The sequence below is a fragment of the Dromiciops gliroides genome, chromosome 4, assembly GCF_019393635.1.
Source record: "Dromiciops gliroides isolate mDroGli1 chromosome 4, mDroGli1.pri, whole genome shotgun sequence".
NCBI classification, from domain to species: domain Eukaryota; kingdom Metazoa; phylum Chordata; class Mammalia; order Microbiotheria; family Microbiotheriidae; genus Dromiciops; species Dromiciops gliroides.
In genome coordinates, this window is record NC_057864.1 from 183,858,055 (window position 1) to 183,877,246 (window position 19,192).

Consider the following 19,192-nt stretch of genomic DNA (forward strand, 5'->3'; position numbering starts at 1 on the left):
GGAGGGTGGTGAAGTTCTATTGTCAGGGTTCACTGGGAACCAGGGAGCCAAGGAGATAATAAATAGACAAGAGGAACTAGCAACCAGGATTGGGATGAGAGCCAAAGGACCAGAGTCAGATGTTTGAGCCTGGGGTGTTAAGGTCAAGGGTCTCTCACCTTGACACAAAAGCCAAAATCAGTAGGCATCCCATAGAGCTTTCTGCCCTGGGTCACTAGGTACACATTGGACTCATTTACATCAGCCACATACTGTAGATGCCGGGGGTCCTAGGTAGAAAGAGGATAGGTATCTTAGGCTGGAGTTGGAATGAAAAAGAAAACTGACCTGGAAGAAAGGATCACACCAGGTTGCCTGGCAGTGGGGCTGGAGGGGGAGAAGGAAGAGTCCCAGGGGCAAGTGGGAGGGTCTTTGATGGGGAGGAGTCCCAAGTCTGAGACTGCTCTGCCTTCTAGGCTTGGTCATGGATGGGTCCCTCCTGCCTCAGTTGCCTTGGTGAGGCTACGGGGTCCAATATCTGGGAATCCCAAAGAGGTAGAGGGGCCTTCCTCAGGCTCTCTGGAAGGGGGCCAGCTTGGGAGTCCTGCAGGGGGTGGGTGTCTGCAGAAGGTCCCAACCTTGGAGGTGCCCTTGGTGGAACAGTAGAGACCAGAGCGGCGGAGGAAGCAGTAGAAACGTTTCCAGAGCTTGCGTCCTGATCCCCGAAGCTGGAGGAAACCCTGGATTTCAGGGCAGCTCCCTGCGTTCAGGAAGTTCTGAGAGAAAGAAGGTTAATTCGAGATGGAAGCCACAGAATCAGAGACAGAAAGCTGGAAGGGACCTAGAAGGCCATTAAGTCCAGACCCCCTCCCCTTTTTTTTACAGATGAGGAAACTGAGGCATAAGGTTAAGTGATTTGCCCAGGGTCACACAACTAGTGAGTGTCTGAAGCACAATTTGAACTCAGGGCTTGCCAACTCCAAGTCCACTGAGTAGCTTACTCATATGCCAGTTGACATGAAGGAATTTTAGAAGTGGGGAATAAAAGGACCTTTGTGGGGAAGGATTAAGATGAGAAGAGCTGGAGGAAGGAAGAGAGACCTGGGGGAAGAAAAAGAGACCTGGGGGGAGGGGAAGGAAAGGTCCCTCACCTGGATGAGCTCCTCATGGGTCATGTGAGCATTGGCATCTACACAACTGGAGACCATTACTTCTGGGAACAGGGAGTGCTGAGTAAAAGGAGCAGAGAAAGAGAAGGTCAGGAAGTGGAGAAGGAGTCACCTCTTATCTTCTCCCCCCACTTCCCCTCTTCCCACCCCCCTTCCCCTTCCCCTGCAGAGCTGCTTAGTCAAATAAACTACAGCCCTGGGGGTGACTGATGGGTGAGAACCCCATGAACCATCTTGTTTACCCAATCACCTCCTCCCCTCCCAACTCCCAGCCACCCCTCCAGCTCTAAATAGGCACACACATGCACATGCACAAACTGTTCACTCACTGGGGAGCTCTTGAATAGTTCATATTTGGCAAAGTTTTTTCGAAAGACAAAACGACTATCTCCCCCAACAGGCCAGGCAGCCTGGACCTCCACCACTGATTCATGATCCTCCAGCCCCCGCTCTGGAAACACAAAAATAATCATGTGCATAGAGCTTCCAAGAGTTCTATGCACTCTGTGTGTGTGTGTGTATAAACATATATGTATATACATACACATATGTAAGTAGCTAGGTGGTGCAGTGGATAAAGCACTGGGCCTAGAGGGAGGAAGACTCATCTTCCTGAGTTCAAATCCATCCTCAGACACTTACTTACTAGCTGTTGACCCTGGGCAAGTCACTTCACCCTGTTAGCCTCAGTTTCCTCACCTGTAAAATGAGCTGGAGAAGGAAATGGCAAACCCCTCTAGTACCTTTGCCAAGAAAACCCCAGATGGGGTCATGAAGAGTCGGACATGAGTGAAATGAATGAACAGTTATATACATAAATACACACACGTATACATATATAGGTATATATGTATGTATATGTACATGTGCTCATCTTGTCTTTACAATCCCCTGAGAGGGAGAGCCACAGATGTTACTATCTCCATTTTACAGATAAGGAAATTGAGGAATCAGGAGTTAAGTGGCCCGGGATCCTACAGCTAATTAAGTGTCTGAGGTTCATTAATATAGAGCGGGAAGGGACCTTAGAAGCCATCCAGTTCAAACTCCCCAACAGAGTAATTAAGTGACTTGCCCAGGGTCAAACAGCTAGTGAGTATCTGAGGGAGGATTTGAACTTTTTCCTGACCCTAAGTCCCAGTCTCCAGGGATGGGGTTGGGGAACGCCGGGGCCCATACCTTTTAATAGACTATAGGCTCCTAGACCTAGAGTTAGAAGGGACCTCAGAGGCTAAGAGGACAAGAGTCCAAGCCTTTCATTATATATTGCTGGAAACTGAGGCAGGGAGGTTGTGACCCCCTCTAAGTCACCCAAGTAAATAGTAGCAGAGATGGAATTTGAACACAGGTCCTCTAAATTCAGAGACAATGCTCCCCCCCATACCTTTCCACAGTCCACCCACTCCCACACACCAGGGTCCCTTCCCTCACCCAGGGCCAGGTTGGGATGGCATTCAACCAGCCCCCAACTCTCATCGCTCAGGGCGTGTGCCCGCTGCACCAACATTTCACACACGTGTCGGGCTGTGGCATCTGCCGCCACTTCCACGGACCGGCATGCCCCGTCTTCGCTGTACACCTTCACCACCTGCCCCATCACCCAGAACAAGAAGCCAGGAGTGTTTCACAGTCCACCCCCTGCCTAATTTAGTGCTCCCTGGCTGAGATACGAGGATTACTGGAAGCCGGCAATCCTGTTCCCAGATAGGCAAGGGTAACCCTAACCCTTCCTCCCCCAAGAAGGCATCGAGAGGTGTTGTCCTAGGGAAGAGGGATATCATCCACCTATCTAGCATTCTATGAAAACCCCCATCTCCAGTCTCTCCACCCAGCCTTTCCTCAGCACCCCCCCATTTCTTGTCCCAGAGTTACTCACATGGGGGCAGCTGCTGTCTCTTGAGAGGAAGCTGCGCCCTGAGGAGGGGGCCCCCAGGATGGGTGACTGAGAAGGAGGACTGCAGAGCTCAGGGAAAGGGTTAGGGATGGCGGGCAGAGACGAGGCTCGGAGCTCTTCTTCCCTGAGTTTCCTATAAAAAGAAAAAGTCAAGCTAAGACTGGCATGGGTAACACTCTCCCCTTACCATACCCATACCCTTTTCTTCCCTTCCCTCTGCTCAGATAACCATACCTGCTGGCCTGGATGGGAAGGGGCTGGGATCTCTTCAGTTCCCCAGGAAGGTGAGCATCAGACTCTGGGGGGGTTCCAGGAGGGGTCCCAGGCTCAGGGCTTGGGTCATCTGAGGAGCTGGCAGGGTGGGGCAGGGACAGATCCAGGTCCATGACATCTGGAATTAGGAGAGAAGGGAGAAAACAGAGTTGAGGGAGTCAGTGTGGTACAGTGGAAAGAGGAGACAGGATATGACCTCATTCCTGCCTCTGACACTTCGTACCAGTGTGTCTTTTGGCCTGTCCCTTAATCTGGGCCTCAGTCTCCCCATCTGTAAAATTAAAGGGTTGGACTAGATGGCTTATGAGTTCCTTTCTAACTCCAGATCTATGAACCAAGCCTTGTTCCACCCTAAAACATGATAAATAAAACTCATATGAACTTGTCTAACCATTCTGGAGAGCAATTTGGAACTACACCCAAAGTGTGATAAAACTGTGCATCCCTTTGACCCCGCAATACCACTACAGTCTGAATCCCAAAGAAATCAAAGAGGAAAAAAGGACCTATTTGTAAAAAAGCATTTATAACAACTCTTTTTGTAGTGGCAAAGAATTGGACATTATGGGAATATCCATCAATTGGGGAATGGCTGAACAAGTTGTGGTATATGATTGTGACAGTCTACTCCTATGTCACAAGAAATGATGAGCTGCATGGTTTCAGAGACACCTGGGAAGACTTGTATGAACTAATGCAAAGTGAAGTGGGCAGAACCAGGAGATCACTGTACACAGTAATAGTGGCATTGTACGAGGATCAACTGTGGATGACTTAGCTATTCTCAGCAATACAATGATAGAAGACAACTCCAAAGCACCTATGATGAAAAATGCTATCCACCTCTAGAGAGAGAACTGATAAACTCCTGAGTATAGACTGAAGCCTACTTTTGTCACTTTCTTTATTTTTATTGTTTTATTTTTCTGTTTTCATTTGCAACATGGCTCATATGAATATATGTATGGTATGACCTCACTTGTATAACTGATATCAAAATAAAGGGGGGGAAGGTAAGAGGGAGGGACAGAATCTGGAAATCAACATTTTGAAAAATGATCGTTAAACCTATTTAAAATTCTTACCTTTTTAGGGAGAGGGAGGGAGAAAATTTAGAACTCAAAAAAATTTTAAATGAATGTTAAAAATTGTATTTACATTTAATTAGAAAAAATAAAATATTACTAAAATTATTGATAAAATTATTTTTACAAGTAATTTGGAAATATTTAATGAACTAAATAAAAAATAGTTGTAAAAATAACAACTCACAGTGACATACCAATTTAAGGATCAAATAGTACTTTCTTCACAATAACCCTGTGAATTAGATGATATAAAGTATATACTACCCCTTCTCCATTTTCCAGATGAGAAAACTGAGGCTCTGGGAGGTTGACTAAGTACCTTGGCTTTAATCATAAGTCTATAAGATAAAATTTGAACCTAGGTGTGCTGGGTCTCAAAATTAAATTTTCAGCCAGTATTACACCTCAGGAATTATCAAATGCTATACATCAGGGCTTGATTTTTTGTTTTATTGATTTGTAGCCTTAAGAAAGTGTTGGGGGAAATGGGAATAATGAAGATTAAAGTTGGAGGTGTGTCCTGCACATATTTTTCCCCACAGGGAATATTTCCCAATAATGGCAAAAGTTGGACTCCAGAGACCTTGGTTCAAATCCCACCTCTGACATTCATGACCTACATGACCTTGGACAAGATATTTAACTTCCTTGAACCTCAGTTTTCTATTCATAAAAATGAAAGGGTTGTACTAGATGGTCTCTGGATCTAGATCTATGATCTATGCATCCGGCAGCAGCTGGTGGCATCATGGATTGAGTACTGGAGCGGAAGTCAAGAAGAGCTGAGTTCAAATCCAGCCTCAGACATTTTCTGGACAAGTCAATTAATCTCTGTCTGCCTCAGTTTCTGCAACTGTAAAAACAGGGCTAATAATAGCACCTACCTCCCAGTACTATTATGAGGATTAAATTTTAAAATGTTTGCAAAACGTTACTTTCCACAGCATCACAGGGTCTTTTTTTTTTTTTGGTGGGACAATGAGGGTTAAGTGACTTGCCCAGGGTCACACAGCTGGTAAGTGTCAAGTGTCTGAGGCCAAATTTGAACTCAGGTCCTCCTGAATCCAGGGCCAGTACTTTATCCACTGTGCCACTTCACTGCCCCCTACAGAGTCTTAATAAATGCTTGTTTCTCCCCACCTCCTATCTCCCCAGATCCAACACTATCCATTACACCATACTGCCCTCTCTCCCTAACAGCAAAGTATTCAATGATGAATGAAGATAGAGGGGGACAGGGTAGGAAAAAAAGGCAAGACTGTAAAATGTTTCTGGGAGGGAATCTGGGGGGAACAAAATGGGTAGAAATAGAGTATTGAGGAGCAGTGTGAGCAGAGTAATTAAAGGGAGAACAGAGTGAGAGAAGAGATCTTAGGAAAAGAATGGGAAGAGAAATTTCCAGCATGACAGCTATGTGAGAAGCTCTACATCAAAAGTTTCTTAAACTTTTTCCACTTTTTCACCAGAAAAATTTTTATGCAGACCCAGGTATATAAGTATATAAAATAAGAATATACAAATCAAACATTTGCAGCCAAATTTTTTGGGAACCCCCACATTCAGTTAAAATACTCCATATGGGGGGCAGCTAGGTGGTGCAGTGGATAGAGCACCGGCCCTGGAGTCAGGAGGACCTGATTTCAAATCCGGCCTCAGACACTTAACACTTACTAGCTGTGTGACCCTGGGCAAGTCACTTAACCCCAATTGCCTCACTAAAAAAAAAAAATTTTTTTAATTAAATAAAATACTCCATATGGGGTTGTAACCCACAGTTTAAGCTTTGCTCTACCAAGAATCCAGCTTAAAAATAAATTAATTAATTAAAAAAAAAAGAATCCAGTTTGATGATGCTCAAATTCTAGAAACAGACTGAATAAACAGACAATGGGGACAGCTAGGTGGCGCCATAGTGCACAGAGCTCAAGGCCTGGAGTCAAATTCAGCCTCAGGCACTTACTAGCTGTGTGTCCCTGCTCAAGTCACTTAACTCTGCCTCAATTTCCTCATCTGTAAAATGACCTGGAGAAGGAAATGGCAAACCACTGCAGTATCTTTACCAAGAAAACCCCAAATGGGGTCATGAAGAGAGGGGCATGACTGAAATGACTAAACAACACAATAACTGAGTGGAAAAAAAAGGAAGCAAGTTTCACTAGGAAGTCCAGACCACCCTCCACCCCCCCCCCCAAAAAAAGGCAAAAGAAGGTCTGATGAAATGAAGGCTCAAAGGAGAACTCAAGACGATGAAGAAATACTAGGGGGACCCAATGTAAGGAGATTAAGAGAAACTGTCAATTGAGAAAAAAGAATGTTCACATCGAATACCTCTGACAAAAGTGTGACTTCCAAGATATATAATAGAGATATAGTGGAAGGATATAAAGGTTCTTAAAATAAAAACCCTGTAAACTATCAGCTACCACATAAAAGAAATCTCTAGATCACTAGTGATAGGAGAAACAACTCAGCACTTAGCCCAAGCCCATCAGGTTGGCAAAGACAATAAATGAGAGCAACTGTCAACATTCTAGGGGTTATGGGGAAAGAGGCACACTAAGATAGGGCCTAAGCATTCTGGAAAACAACTTGGAATTATGCAAGTCATAATGGCCTTTAAAAAATAACAATTTTTACTTTATTTTTTTTTCAATTAATAAGCACTGATGATAAAAACAGCTAATATTTACTTTAAGGTTTACAAAATGCCACCCTGAGAGATAGGGTGCTATCATGAGCCCCATTTTACAGATGAGGAAACTGAGGCAGACAGAGACTAAGGGTCTTGGCCAGGGCAACACAGATGGTTAAGTATCTAAGGCCACATTTGAATTCAGGTCTTCCTGACTGGGCCTGGACCCAGCCTTCTATCTATCTATCTTGATTTTCATCCCCCAATTGAAAAAAGGAGAAAACAAACCTTTGTAACAAATATGCATAGTCAAGCAAAACAAATTCCTGCACTGGCCATGTCCAAAAATATATTTTACATAGCCTTTGGCACAGAGGTCAATGATAGGGGGAGGTGGGGAGAGGGGAAGATTCCTTGTATGATGAAATATACACAGCAATTCTTTTTGTGGTAGCAAAATACTAGGAAAAAAGGTAGATCCCTATAGACCAAAGGATGGCAGAAAAGATAGTATTATATGAATGTAGTGGAGTCTTTTTGCACTGAGCAAGGAACAAAGATGAGGAATTCCAGAAATGGGGGTGGGGTGTGAATGGATTAACAAGGATTTATTAAGTATTTAGTATATGCTAAGGACTATGCTAAAAGCTTAGAAAACAAAGAAAGGGGCAGCTAGATGGCCGTTCCTGGAGTCAGAAGTACCTGAGTTCAAATCCGGCCTCAGACACTTAACACTTACTAGCTGTGTGACCCTGGGCAAGTCACTTAACCCCAATTGCCTCACTAAAAAAAAAAAAGAAGAAAGAAAACAAAGAAAAAACAAAAACAATCCCTGCCCTCAAGAAGTTTATATTCTTTTTTTTGTTGTTTTGGTTTTTTTGCAGAGCTAAGAGGGTTAAGTGACTTGCCCAGAGTCACACAGCTAGTGTCACGTGTCAGAGTCTGGATTTGAACTCAGGTCCTCCTGAATCCAGGGCTAGCTGGTGCTTTATCCACGGCGCCACCTAGCTGCCCCCAAGGAGTTTATATTCTAATGGAGAGAGATAATAGGTATGTATATGTGTATATAGATACATACATACATACATACATACATACATACATACATATATATATATACACACACACACACACACACACACACACACACACACAAAAGTGAGTATCTGTCAGAAGATAAATAAGATATGTCAGTAGATGGAAGATAACCTAGTGGGGAAGTCAGTACAAAGGTATGGAGATGGGAGATAATGTCATGTGTAAGGAACATAGGTAGATCAGTATGACATAATCAGAGGGTGAAGAGGGAAGAAACTTGTAATAAGACTGAAGAGGTTGGAAGGGACCAGGATATAAAGACCTTTAAATGCCAGAGTAGTTTATATTTGATCTTGGGTTTTAGAAAGCTGAAGAATTTTCTTCTTTTTTCTTTTTTTTTTTTTCTGGGCAATGGGGGTTAAGTGACTTGCCCAGGGTCACACAGCTAGTAAGTCAAGTGTCCGAGGCCAGATTTGAACTCAAGTACTCCTGAATCTAAAGCCGGTGCTTTATCCACTGCGCCACCTAGCCGCCCCGAAAGCTAAAGAATTTTATTAGAGGAAGAGGGGGTGTGATATGGTCAGACTTGCATTTTTAGGAAAAAACACTTTGACAGTTGTGTGGTGGAAAGATTCGAGTAGGAAGGGCTCTGAGGCAGAGAAGTCAATTAGAAGGATGTTAGGGGGCAGCTAGGTGGCACAGTGGATGGAGCACCCACCCTAGAGTCAGGAGGATCTGAGTTCAAATCTGGTCTCAGACACTTACTAATAACTGTGTGACCCTGGGCAAGTCAATTAACCCCAATTACCTCTACAGGTGGGAGGAAAGGATATTATAGTAGTCCAGATGATAAGTAGGAAATCCTAAATTAGATTGGTATTTGTATGGATGAAGAGAAAGGGACAGATGCTGGAGATGCTATGGAAAACAATAAAAGATCTGGCCATTGATTGGACAAGTGGGGTGAGTGAGAATAAGGAGTTGGAGATGAAACAGAGGTGGCAAACCTCAGTGCCTGGAAAGATGATGGGCCCCTTAATGGTTAAACAGGGAAGTTGGGAAGAGGGGTAGGTGTGAAGGGAAAGATAATTAGTTCTGTTTGGGCATGTTGAGTTTGAGATGCCTAGAGGAAATCCAGTTGGAAATGTCCACTAAATAGCTGGTGATGCATAACTGAGAAGAGAGTCTGGGAATAGAGCTATAGATTGGATTATCAGCATGGTTATCATAATTGGATTTATGGGGGATGAGGTCATCAAATAAGAGAATATGGAGAAAAGAGAAGAAATGCCATGACAACGCTTGGGGAAGGAGGCACCACCAGTCAGGAGGCAGCCATAGGTGCAAACAGAGCAAAGGAGACTGAAAGGGAGGCATCATCGAGTGGGTAGGAGAATAAGAAGATTCAACACCATGAAGACCCAGAGAAGAGAAAGTCTCAAGGAGGAGAAGGTGGTCAACAGCATCCAGTACTGCAGAGAGTTCAAGAAGGATGATGACGGAGAAAGGGCCATTAGATTAAGCAATTAAGATTTCACTGGTGAACAGCTAGGTGGTGCAGTGGATAGATCATTGGCCCTGAATTCAGGAGGACCCGAGTTCAAATCCGACCTCAGACACTTAACACTTACTAGCTGTGTGACCCTGGGCAAGTCACTTAACCCCAATTGCCCTGCGCACTCGTAACTCTGGAGAGCATAGTTTCAGCAGAATGATGTTGGCAGGAACCAGATTTCAGAGACTTTATTTTGTTAATTTAATATTTTATTTCCCCCAATTACATGTAAAAACAATTTTAACATTGCTTTTTTTTTCATATTTTGAGTTTCAAATTCTCTCCCTCCCTCCCTCCCTCTCAATTGAGAAGGCAAGCAATTTGAAGTAGGTTATACATGTGTAGTCAGATTATAGAGATTTTAGAAGAGACTTCAAGGAGAGGAAAAAATGGCACCAAGTGTAGATAGCTTTTTTTTTTTAATTCTTACCTTTTTAAGAGGGAGGAAGGGAGGGAGAAAATTTGGAACTCAAAATTTTTTTTTTAATTTTAAATCAACATTAAAGGGGCAGCTAGGTGGCACAGTGAAAATGAAACGGGGGCAGCTAGGTAGGTGGTGCAGTGGATAGAGCATTGGCCCTGTAGTCAGGAGTACCTGAGTTCAAATCCAGCCTTAGACACTTAACACTTACTAGCTGTGTGACCCTGGGCAAGTCACTTAACCCCAATTGCCTCACTAAAAAAAAAAAGATGGGCATAGGGGCAACTAGGTGGCAAGAGATTAAATTAGAGGGGTGTGAAATAGGTAGGGAGAAGAGGATGCTTTTGGCAAACAGTCTAATGTTTCTATTGGCATATGAAGTCAATTCCTCAGATGAGAGAATGAGAGCTGGGATACCATGTAAGGCTCGAGGAAAGAAGTGAAGCAGGGAGGAACAAGCATTTATTAATAGTGTATTAATGAGGGGCAGCTAGGTGGCACAGTGGATAGAGTACCGGCCCTGGAGTAAGGAGTACCTGAGTTCAAATTCAGCCTCAGACACTTGATACTTACTAGCTGTGTGACCCTGGGCAAGTCACTTAACCCTAATTGCCTCACCAAAAAGAAAATAGTTTATTAATAATTTATTACTATGTGCCAGGAATTGTTCACATTTGCAAATGTTATCTCATTGGATCGTCACAATAGCCCTGGAAGATAGGTGATATTATTGTCTCCATTTTATAGTTGAGGAAACAGAGGCAGACAGAGGTTAAGTGACTTGCCCAGGGTCACATAACTAGTTCCTGAATTTGAACTTGGGTCTTCCTGACTTTAGTCATTCTATCCACTGTGCCCCCTAGTTGAGTTTGGGAACACCTCCTATTGTGAATATGATAGAGAATTGATTGTGGAGTAGAAAGATTGTCTTGTTGCAGTGAGGGCCCACTGAGATTAAATAAGATGAATGCATGGTGGACTCAGTCAGCATGATTATATGAGTTCCTCCAGTTCCATTCTGCCACACATGAGTAGGAATGAAAAAAAGCAGGTGGTAGGAGTTATTCACAGCTGAGATGTGGTAAGGAATAACCTTCAATTGGTAAAGGGTTTAGACACTGGAGAATAGAGGATCATGTAGAGTCTAGCTGGTTCAGTCAAGGGTCAAGATTGTGAAAAGAGGAGAATGTAGCCAGAACAGAAATGATGGATGGTTTGATAAAGCACTGAGGGACTGGGGGCGAGGTAGGGGGGAGGGAGACTGGAGGTCACAATGAAATTGAAGATTGTATTAGGAGTACTAAGGTATATCAGGATGGTATAAATAAAAATATGTGAATTCAAAATTTTAAAAATATAAAAGGTTATTATTAGATAAAGGAATTTCAGAATTCTTAGACATGAAAATTGGAACACTTGTGAATCATGGCAAAATCAAGGATATGTACAGTTGAGAAAAGAGGAGTAGTTCATGGAGGTTGAGTAGATTAACTAGGAAGTTAGGGTATTTGAGAGAATATCAATGTGTATATTGAAATTCCCTAGTATGAAGGCAGGGAAGCTAGATTGCTGGCCCTGGAGTCAGGAGGACCTGAGTTCAAATCCAGTGTTAGACACTTACTAGCTGTGTGACCCCAGGGAAGTCATTTAACCTTGTTTGTCTGTGTCCTCATTTGTAAAATGAGCTGGAGAAAGAAATGACAAACTAGTCCATTATCTTTGCCAAGAGAACCTCAAAATGGGGTCACAGAGAGTCAGACGTGACTGAAATGACTCAACAATAACAACAAAAGTATGGAGGCAGGAATTAGGGTAGAAAGAGAGAGTATAAATCAGTCAGAGAACTCATTGAGAAAGGAGGGAAAATGTTTTGGGGGCTAGTAGGTAACAACCTCCAGCATTTGAGCCCTGGATAAATTTGGATAGTGTGAACCTCAAAAGAGAGGCTTCAGAGTGGTAGAGGGAGAGTCTGGAAGTGTCAGTCTACTAAATCTCCATGACCTACTCCTCCTTTCTACCCCAACTACACATAAGGATGGTCATACACTTAAACTTGGCAATGAGGAACAAGGAATATTCTGCCTCTCCCATCAATATCAGTGAGTCAGAGGGTATGAAAAACAATGTAACGAAGACTGGAAAGGACAGACAGGAATGCTGTGTCATCTGAATGGAGCCAGGTCTCAGTGAATCCTAAAAGATGAAAGGAGGAATTTTGAAAAGAAAGAAAGCTTGTTAATTGTGGGGTGAGACCTCCAAAAGGCACAGTGGAAGAGACAGATCTAGAGTAGTTAGGGCCAAGGGGGCTAAAGCAGGGAAGGATGGGAATGAGGTGTCAATTTGAGATGGAACAGAGTGAGTCAAAGACAAGATGCATGGAAGAACAAATTATAAAAAAAAAAAAAGCTCACAACTGAAAAACAAATCAGAAAAAGAAAAAAATCTAAGAATCATTGACCTCCTAGAAAAATATGAAACAAAAAAAGACACCTGATTACCACATTTCAGGAAGTGATAAAAGAAAATTACCTCCAAGTATTGGAACCAGAGGACAAAGTGTGGATCAATAAAATCCACAGGTCAAATGGCTGAACAAATTGTGTTATATAAATGTTCTGAAATATTAAGTTACTGTAAGAAACAGTGAAAGGAAAAAAAAGTGAGAGATGATTTCAGAGAATTTTGGGTAGAATGAACTGACATTGAGTGAAGTGAGTAGAACCAGAAAATCGATTTATATATAAAGAAAAAATTTGAGAATTTGGGAAATTTGAGAATTCCAGTCACGGCAATGATGGACCATGTCTCTAGAGGAACTTAGATAAAGCACGTTACACATCTCCTAAGAGAGAGGGGTAGTGGACTTAAGGTACAGAAAGAAACAGATTTGTGACATGGAAACTATGTAGATTCACATTGCTTAACTACTGCCAAAAAATAATAATAATTCACAGGTCAAGACAAGAGAGGAATTCCAGGGGCAGCTAGGTGGTGCAGTGGATAGAGCACTGGCCCTGGAGTCAGGAGGACCTGAATTCAAATCTAGCCTCAGACACTTGACACTTATTAGTTGTGTGACCCTGGGCAAGTCATTTAACCCCAATTGCCTCACCAAAAAAAAAAGAAAGAAAGAAAGAAAGAAAGAAATCTGATCATCAAGTTTTAGAACTTTGGGGTCAAGGAGAAAATGCTGCAAGAAGCCAGGAAATAAAAGATCACTTGCCTTTCATAAGGACAGCACAAGAATTCTCATCAAATCAACCGTTATAGACTTAACTCTTCTCAGAAATACAATGATCATAAAGCAACAGCCTTGGATTCAGGAGGATCTGAGTTCAAATCCAGCCTCAGACACTTGATACTTAACTAGCTGTATGACCTTGGGCAAGTCACTTAATCCTCATTGCCCTGCAAAAACAAACGAACAAAAAAAACAAAACCAAAAAAAAAAGAAAGAAAGAAATACAATGATCCAAGACAATGACAAAAGACTCATGATGGAAAATGCTCTCCAAATTTAGAAAAAGAAATACAGAGTCTGAATGCAGATTGAAGCATACTATTTTCACTTTTGTTGATGCTTTTTTGTTATTGTTTATTCTTTCTTTTGTTTTTTTTCCCTTTTGTTCTGATTCTTCTCTTATAACATGACTAATGTGGAAATAAGTTTAACATGATTGTAATGAATAACCTATATCCTGACTTTGGGAGGGGGGAGGGAAGGGAGGGGGGGAATTTGAAACTCTAAAAAATATGTTTACATGTAATTGTAAAAAAAACCTTTTTAAATAAAAAATTTTAAAAAGAATTCTCATCAACAAGGAAGGAGAGGAATGACTGCAATACAACATACTAAAAAGCAAGAGAAAATGGCTGGCACCCAAGAATATTATTCTATATCCTGTGAAGCTGAAATTAATCCTATGGAAAAAAGAAACTTTTAACAGAATTGATGACTTTCAAGCATTCATGCTGAGAAAACCAAGGTTGGGCAAAGGTTTTGAAACATAAGCAAAGCAAACAAAAGAAACTTTAGAAAGATAAACAAGTTTGAACAGCTAAAAGGGGTGGATAAAGATTCAGTGCTTACACTCTGAAAATCAGAGCAAAAAGTGTTGTTCCTTCAGGAGTCCCACCTTGTCTAAGACTCACTGATGGAAGAAAGTCAAGCTCTGGGCTTGCTGAGGCAAAGATACCCTAGAGAGAAAAGGAGGGGAATTTGGCAATTCTTGTTATTACAAGGGGATGACAGGTAAAGATCATTAAAACACAAACGGAGGAGAAGGGAACCTCATGAACCTCACCATTATCCAAATAGAAGGTTTAAAAAAACCCAACAAAACACTGTATTACCACCTGTGAAACAAGGGAAGGTGTCAGAACAAAACCCAACAATCGACTCTATATAAGAAACACACTCAAAGCCAAAAGTTAAAACAAAAGCTTGGAATAGTACATCCCAGCCTATGCTAGAGTACCCACACCATGGGTACCATGTCCATAGGAGGTCCTTTATCAGTTCTAGACTATCATATCTGCTCTAGGACCCAAAGCAGTAGCCTTTTGGTGGAGCACTTTTGACTGTTACCATGTTTTCTTTTTCTCCATCAGGGAGAATTAGGGTAGTCTCTCACTCCTACCTGCCTTATTCCCTTATAGAATCTTCAGACAGTGAGAAGCTGTTCTGGGGCAGGAGGCCAGGCAAGACGACAGAGCAATGGCAAGGTGGTACAAGGCGGTACATGGGTGTACCCAATAAGTAAATTTGAGCTAGACTTTGCCACTTGAGGAGTATATTTCATTCTTTGTATTTGAATCCCCAGCACCTAACACAGTACCAGGTATACATAAGAATTTAATAAATGCTTTCTGGTTGATTAGGGGCTACATCTGGCTGCTGACAGGTGAGGCCAGGGCAACCGCATATCAGGTGGGTGAGTAGCAACTGATGCTGAAAAATTGGGACTGTTGGATGGAACCTTGATGGCACAGAGGCCAAAGACTGAGAAAGATCTAGCTGCCTTTTGGAGGTAAGGGCAGGGAAGTCTCTGGCATAGGGGTTCTTAACCTTGTTGTGTATGTATCATGGGATTTTTTTGGCAATCTGGTGAAACCTGTGAATCTTTTTTTCCAGAGTTTTTTGTTTGTTTTGGGTTTTTTTGCAGGGCAATGAGGGTTAAGTGACTTGCCCAGGGTCACACAGCTACTAAGTGTCAAGTGTCTGAGGCTGGATTTGAACTCAGGTCCTGAATCCAGGGCCAGTGCCCTATCTACTGCACCACCTAGCTGTCCCCCAGAATGTTTTTAAATTGAAGAAAATGCTAAAATTCAGTTAGAAGTTAGTAGGTAAAAATAAAAATGTAATTCTTTTCTAATTCAAGTTCTCAGACTCCCTGAAATCTATTGGACCCCAGGCTAAAAACCGGGGTTATCACTGGCCAGGAGCTTCCAGCCTACCAACTGACTACTGGGATGGTGAAGGCACAAGGAGGGCTGGATCAGACTGAGAGGCAGAGAAGCCAATCAGCAACCAACCTAAGTAGAGTCAAGTCCTATCCAATCTGAGAGCCATTGCCAAGAAGTCAGGGGACCCCTCCAAATGCCCAATACTTCCCCCCGCCCAATGCTTCAAGTCAGGTCAAAAAACTTTATTGTCTGCTATACGCTGAGCACTTCTTGTTTTCCCATACTTATAACTGCTTCCTCAGTGAAAGATCTTAGAAACCCAGTCCTAAAGACAGTCCATGACCTTCAGGAATAGGTGGTGTAACACAATTCTCCAGGCACCCCAAAGAAGTAGGAAGGTAATCAGGAAGAGATTTGGAGAAGATTGGAGTGAAACTTGGGATGATTTCTTTTTCATTTTTACCCTACTGTTTAATAAACATGTGGTCACAGGAAAGAAACCTGTGAGTCATGAATGTAGAAAGTCGAAACTGAGCCAGACAATTTCCCAGACAAGAGGGGGATGGGGACTCTAAAACTAAAAAATGTCTTATTCCTATAATCCTGAGGAGTACCATCTTATATTCACATAGAACTCAGGTCAAGTTCTTTACCCTGCTCTATGAAAGAAAAAGCATTTATTAAGTACTTACTATATACCAGGCACTGATGATACAAATACAAAAGAAAAAAGCAAGCTGGTTCCTGTACTCAAGGAGCTAACATTCTTTTTTTTTTTTTTTGAAGGCAATGAGGGTTAAGTGACTTGCCCAGGGTCACATAGCTAGTAAGAGTCAAGTGTCTGAGGCTGAATTTGAACTCAGGTCCTCCTGAATCCAGGGCCTGTGCTTTATCTACTGCACTACCTAGCTGCCCCAGGAGCTTACATTCTATCACGGGAAGACACATACACAGGAGAGTAGTAGCCGGGGTATTATTACGCTCAAGGAAGTCAGAGGGATAGTAATTGGAATCATAGAGCAATTGATTTCCATGTTCATTTTAGGAATGGTAGTGTTGATATGAATTACTGTTCTTAGAGCAAAAGATGGAAAGGAATGGGGAGGGGGATCAGTTAGTGGCAAGTCATGAAGATGGCCTAGGAGTAGTAGCATAGTGGGTTTGGGTTGGGCCACATAGAGTCTCCACTGACTCACACGAGGGTGCATATTCCTCTCCCCTTTCCAGTTCCCTTTTAAGAATTACCTTCCATCATGTAAGGTCCTTGAGGGTTAGTACCGTTTTACTTGCTTGTGTTTCTTTTCCCAGTGCACAATGACTGGCACATAGTAGGCATGTAACCAACCTTCCATCTTTCTATCTACATACATACATACACCATTTCATTTGACCATTACATTGTCCCTATCAGATAAGTACAATTGTATAGGGAACTCCCAGGGAGAAAATTCCCTCAATTATCAGTGTAAATATCCGTTAGAACCACAGAGAGTTAAAGTGATTTGCCCTAGGGTCCCACAGCCAGTATATGTCAGAGGAGAGTCTCAGGTCTTGACCCAAAGGCCAGCTGTCTTTCGAGGGCTCTCTGTTTACTAGCAATGCCACCTGTTTTCTACATTCATAATTTAGCCCATAGTTGTTACTAGTAAATTATACAGATGAGTAGACTCAAGCTCAGAGATGTTAAATAATTTGCCCATAGTTACGCATCTAATAAGAGTCAAAGGTGGAAGCTTGGTGGGGGTTGGGTTGTTTGCATGTGCATTGATAGAAGGGGAACTTTTAACACAAGCAAGAGGGGATGGACCACTGAGCTGGTGGCTAGAGCAGAGTTTTGCCACCTGGTGGGCAAAACCACAAACTACACTCCTTCATTGGTTAAGGGTAAAATGACATTATGTTTTTCTGAAAGCTTACAAAAGGGAGGGTAAGAGCCTGGTATGGACTTACTATAGTTACTGTAACACCCTGAGTGTCACCTAGGATACCCACAGGGCTGGACTGGAGCTGGATCAGCTCCTACCTGCTCTTACCAACTGTTAAATTTTTAGTGTGAGCACTAAACAGTAAAGCACAAATCAAGGACTGGTATAATATTGGGCTTTTTGGGTCTAGATTTAAGAAAGTAATAGAAAGAGAAAATGTTAGTAATGCAGATGAAACTTAAAAGGGTGTGGTACTTTTTTTGTGTCCCGGAGCTGGTTGTTAAATATTTATCAGCAACCCCTTGGATATCCAACAACTACACTAAGCTTACACTACTATTATACTATAAATTAGGTTGCCTTGGAAGAATTTTTAAAATCTAGAATAACAATCATGTTCTCAGACAAGAATAGAGACACAGAGAAAAGTATATTATGCTTAAAGGCACTATGGATAATTAAATTAAATTAATATGAAATATGTATGCACCAAATGGCATGGCAGCTCAGTACATTAAAGAAGGGAAGCAAGGTGGTGCAATGGATAGAGCACTGGGCCTAGAGTCAGGAAGAACTGAGTTTAAATCTGGCCTCAGACACCTACTAGCTGTGTGACCACTGGCAAGTCACTTAACCCTTCTTGATTCATCTGTAAAATGAGCTGGAGAAGAAAATGGCAAACCACTGCAGTATTTTTGCCAACCCCAAATAGGGTCACAAAGAGTTGGACATAACTGAAAATGCCTGAATAATAACCCTTTAAAGAAAAATCAATTGAATTTTAAGCTTTGATAGGAAGATATTATGGGTAATTTAAATGAGCCTATTTCAAATTTAGACAAATCTAACAGAAAGGTAAGAAAAAAATAAGGATTTGAAGAGTACCTCTTAAAAACAAAACCTAAACATTAAATGCCTTTGGTGATTACAGAATGTACTATTAAGGAATACACCAATTTTTCTGCATTGTGAAACCTTTATAGAAACTGATCATGTGCTAGGGCATAAAGAACTTTTAAATAAATGTATAAAGGGAGAAATATTCAATGTATTCTTTACAGATCATAACACAATAACAACTCTAATTAAAAAGGGAAAAATGAACAAAGGAACCGAAGCCTAAAGGGAAATTAAATAATATTATCTTAAGTAATTAGTAGACCAAAGAACAAATCATAGAAACAATAATTATATTAGAGAAAATGATTACAATAGAACAATACACTAAAATTTATGGGATAAAGCTTAAGTAGTTCTCAGAGGAAAATGTATATCTCTGGGTATTTATATGAACAAAAGACAGAAAGACAAGACAATAAATTGCCAAGGAGCTGTTGTACAAAATTAGGCAGAATAACAAAAATAATTCATGTAGAATAACAAAAGATCAGGAATATCAAGGGACATAATGAAAATATGTAGAAAGGAGGAGGACATGGCACTTTCAGATTTTAAAGTATATTACAAAGCAGTAATTATCAACATTATCTGGCCCTGGATTTAAAAAAATAATAAAAAGGAGGATGAGTAGAATAAACTAAATAAGAGAAGAATTAGAAGAAACAAAAGTACACAGAAGCCAATTGTTCCATAAACCCCAAAGCACAAACTATGGGGGAAGATATTTTTTCATTAACAAAGACTATTGGAGGAAATGAATAAATGATCTAATATATTTTTTAAATTACATCATTAGAAAAGGGAGAATGCAACATTTTATAATTTACAGTTATAAATAGGAAAAAATCTTTAACAAATGATAGAAAAGATCAAGGAAGACAAAACAGAAAATCTCAATTATATAAAATGAAA

General features: G+C 41.4%; 1 protein-coding gene across 4 annotated transcripts in view; it reads right to left on the minus strand.

Moving 5' to 3' along the window:
• GRB7 (growth factor receptor bound protein 7) overlaps window positions 1-19,192 on the minus strand; it is a 36,403-nt gene that overhangs the window by 4,405 nt on the left and 12,806 nt on the right. For all 4 annotated transcript variants that reach the window (XR_006356216.1, XM_043999804.1, XM_043999803.1 and 1 more), the window contains exons 2-8: window positions 3,277-3,433; window positions 3,025-3,175; window positions 2,580-2,736; window positions 1,478-1,599; window positions 1,131-1,208; window positions 618-755; window positions 159-269 (exon numbers count right to left, since the gene is read on the minus strand). Coding sequence is in view for 3 of the 4 variants with exons in the window: in XM_043999803.1 (XP_043855738.1) it covers window positions 159-269; window positions 618-755; window positions 1,131-1,208; window positions 1,478-1,599; window positions 2,580-2,736; window positions 3,025-3,175; window positions 3,277-3,433 (914 nt within the window). In the remaining variant the exon portion in view is untranslated. The remainder of the gene's footprint in view (window positions 1-158; window positions 270-617; window positions 756-1,130; window positions 1,209-1,477; window positions 1,600-2,579; window positions 2,737-3,024; window positions 3,176-3,276; window positions 3,434-19,192) is intronic.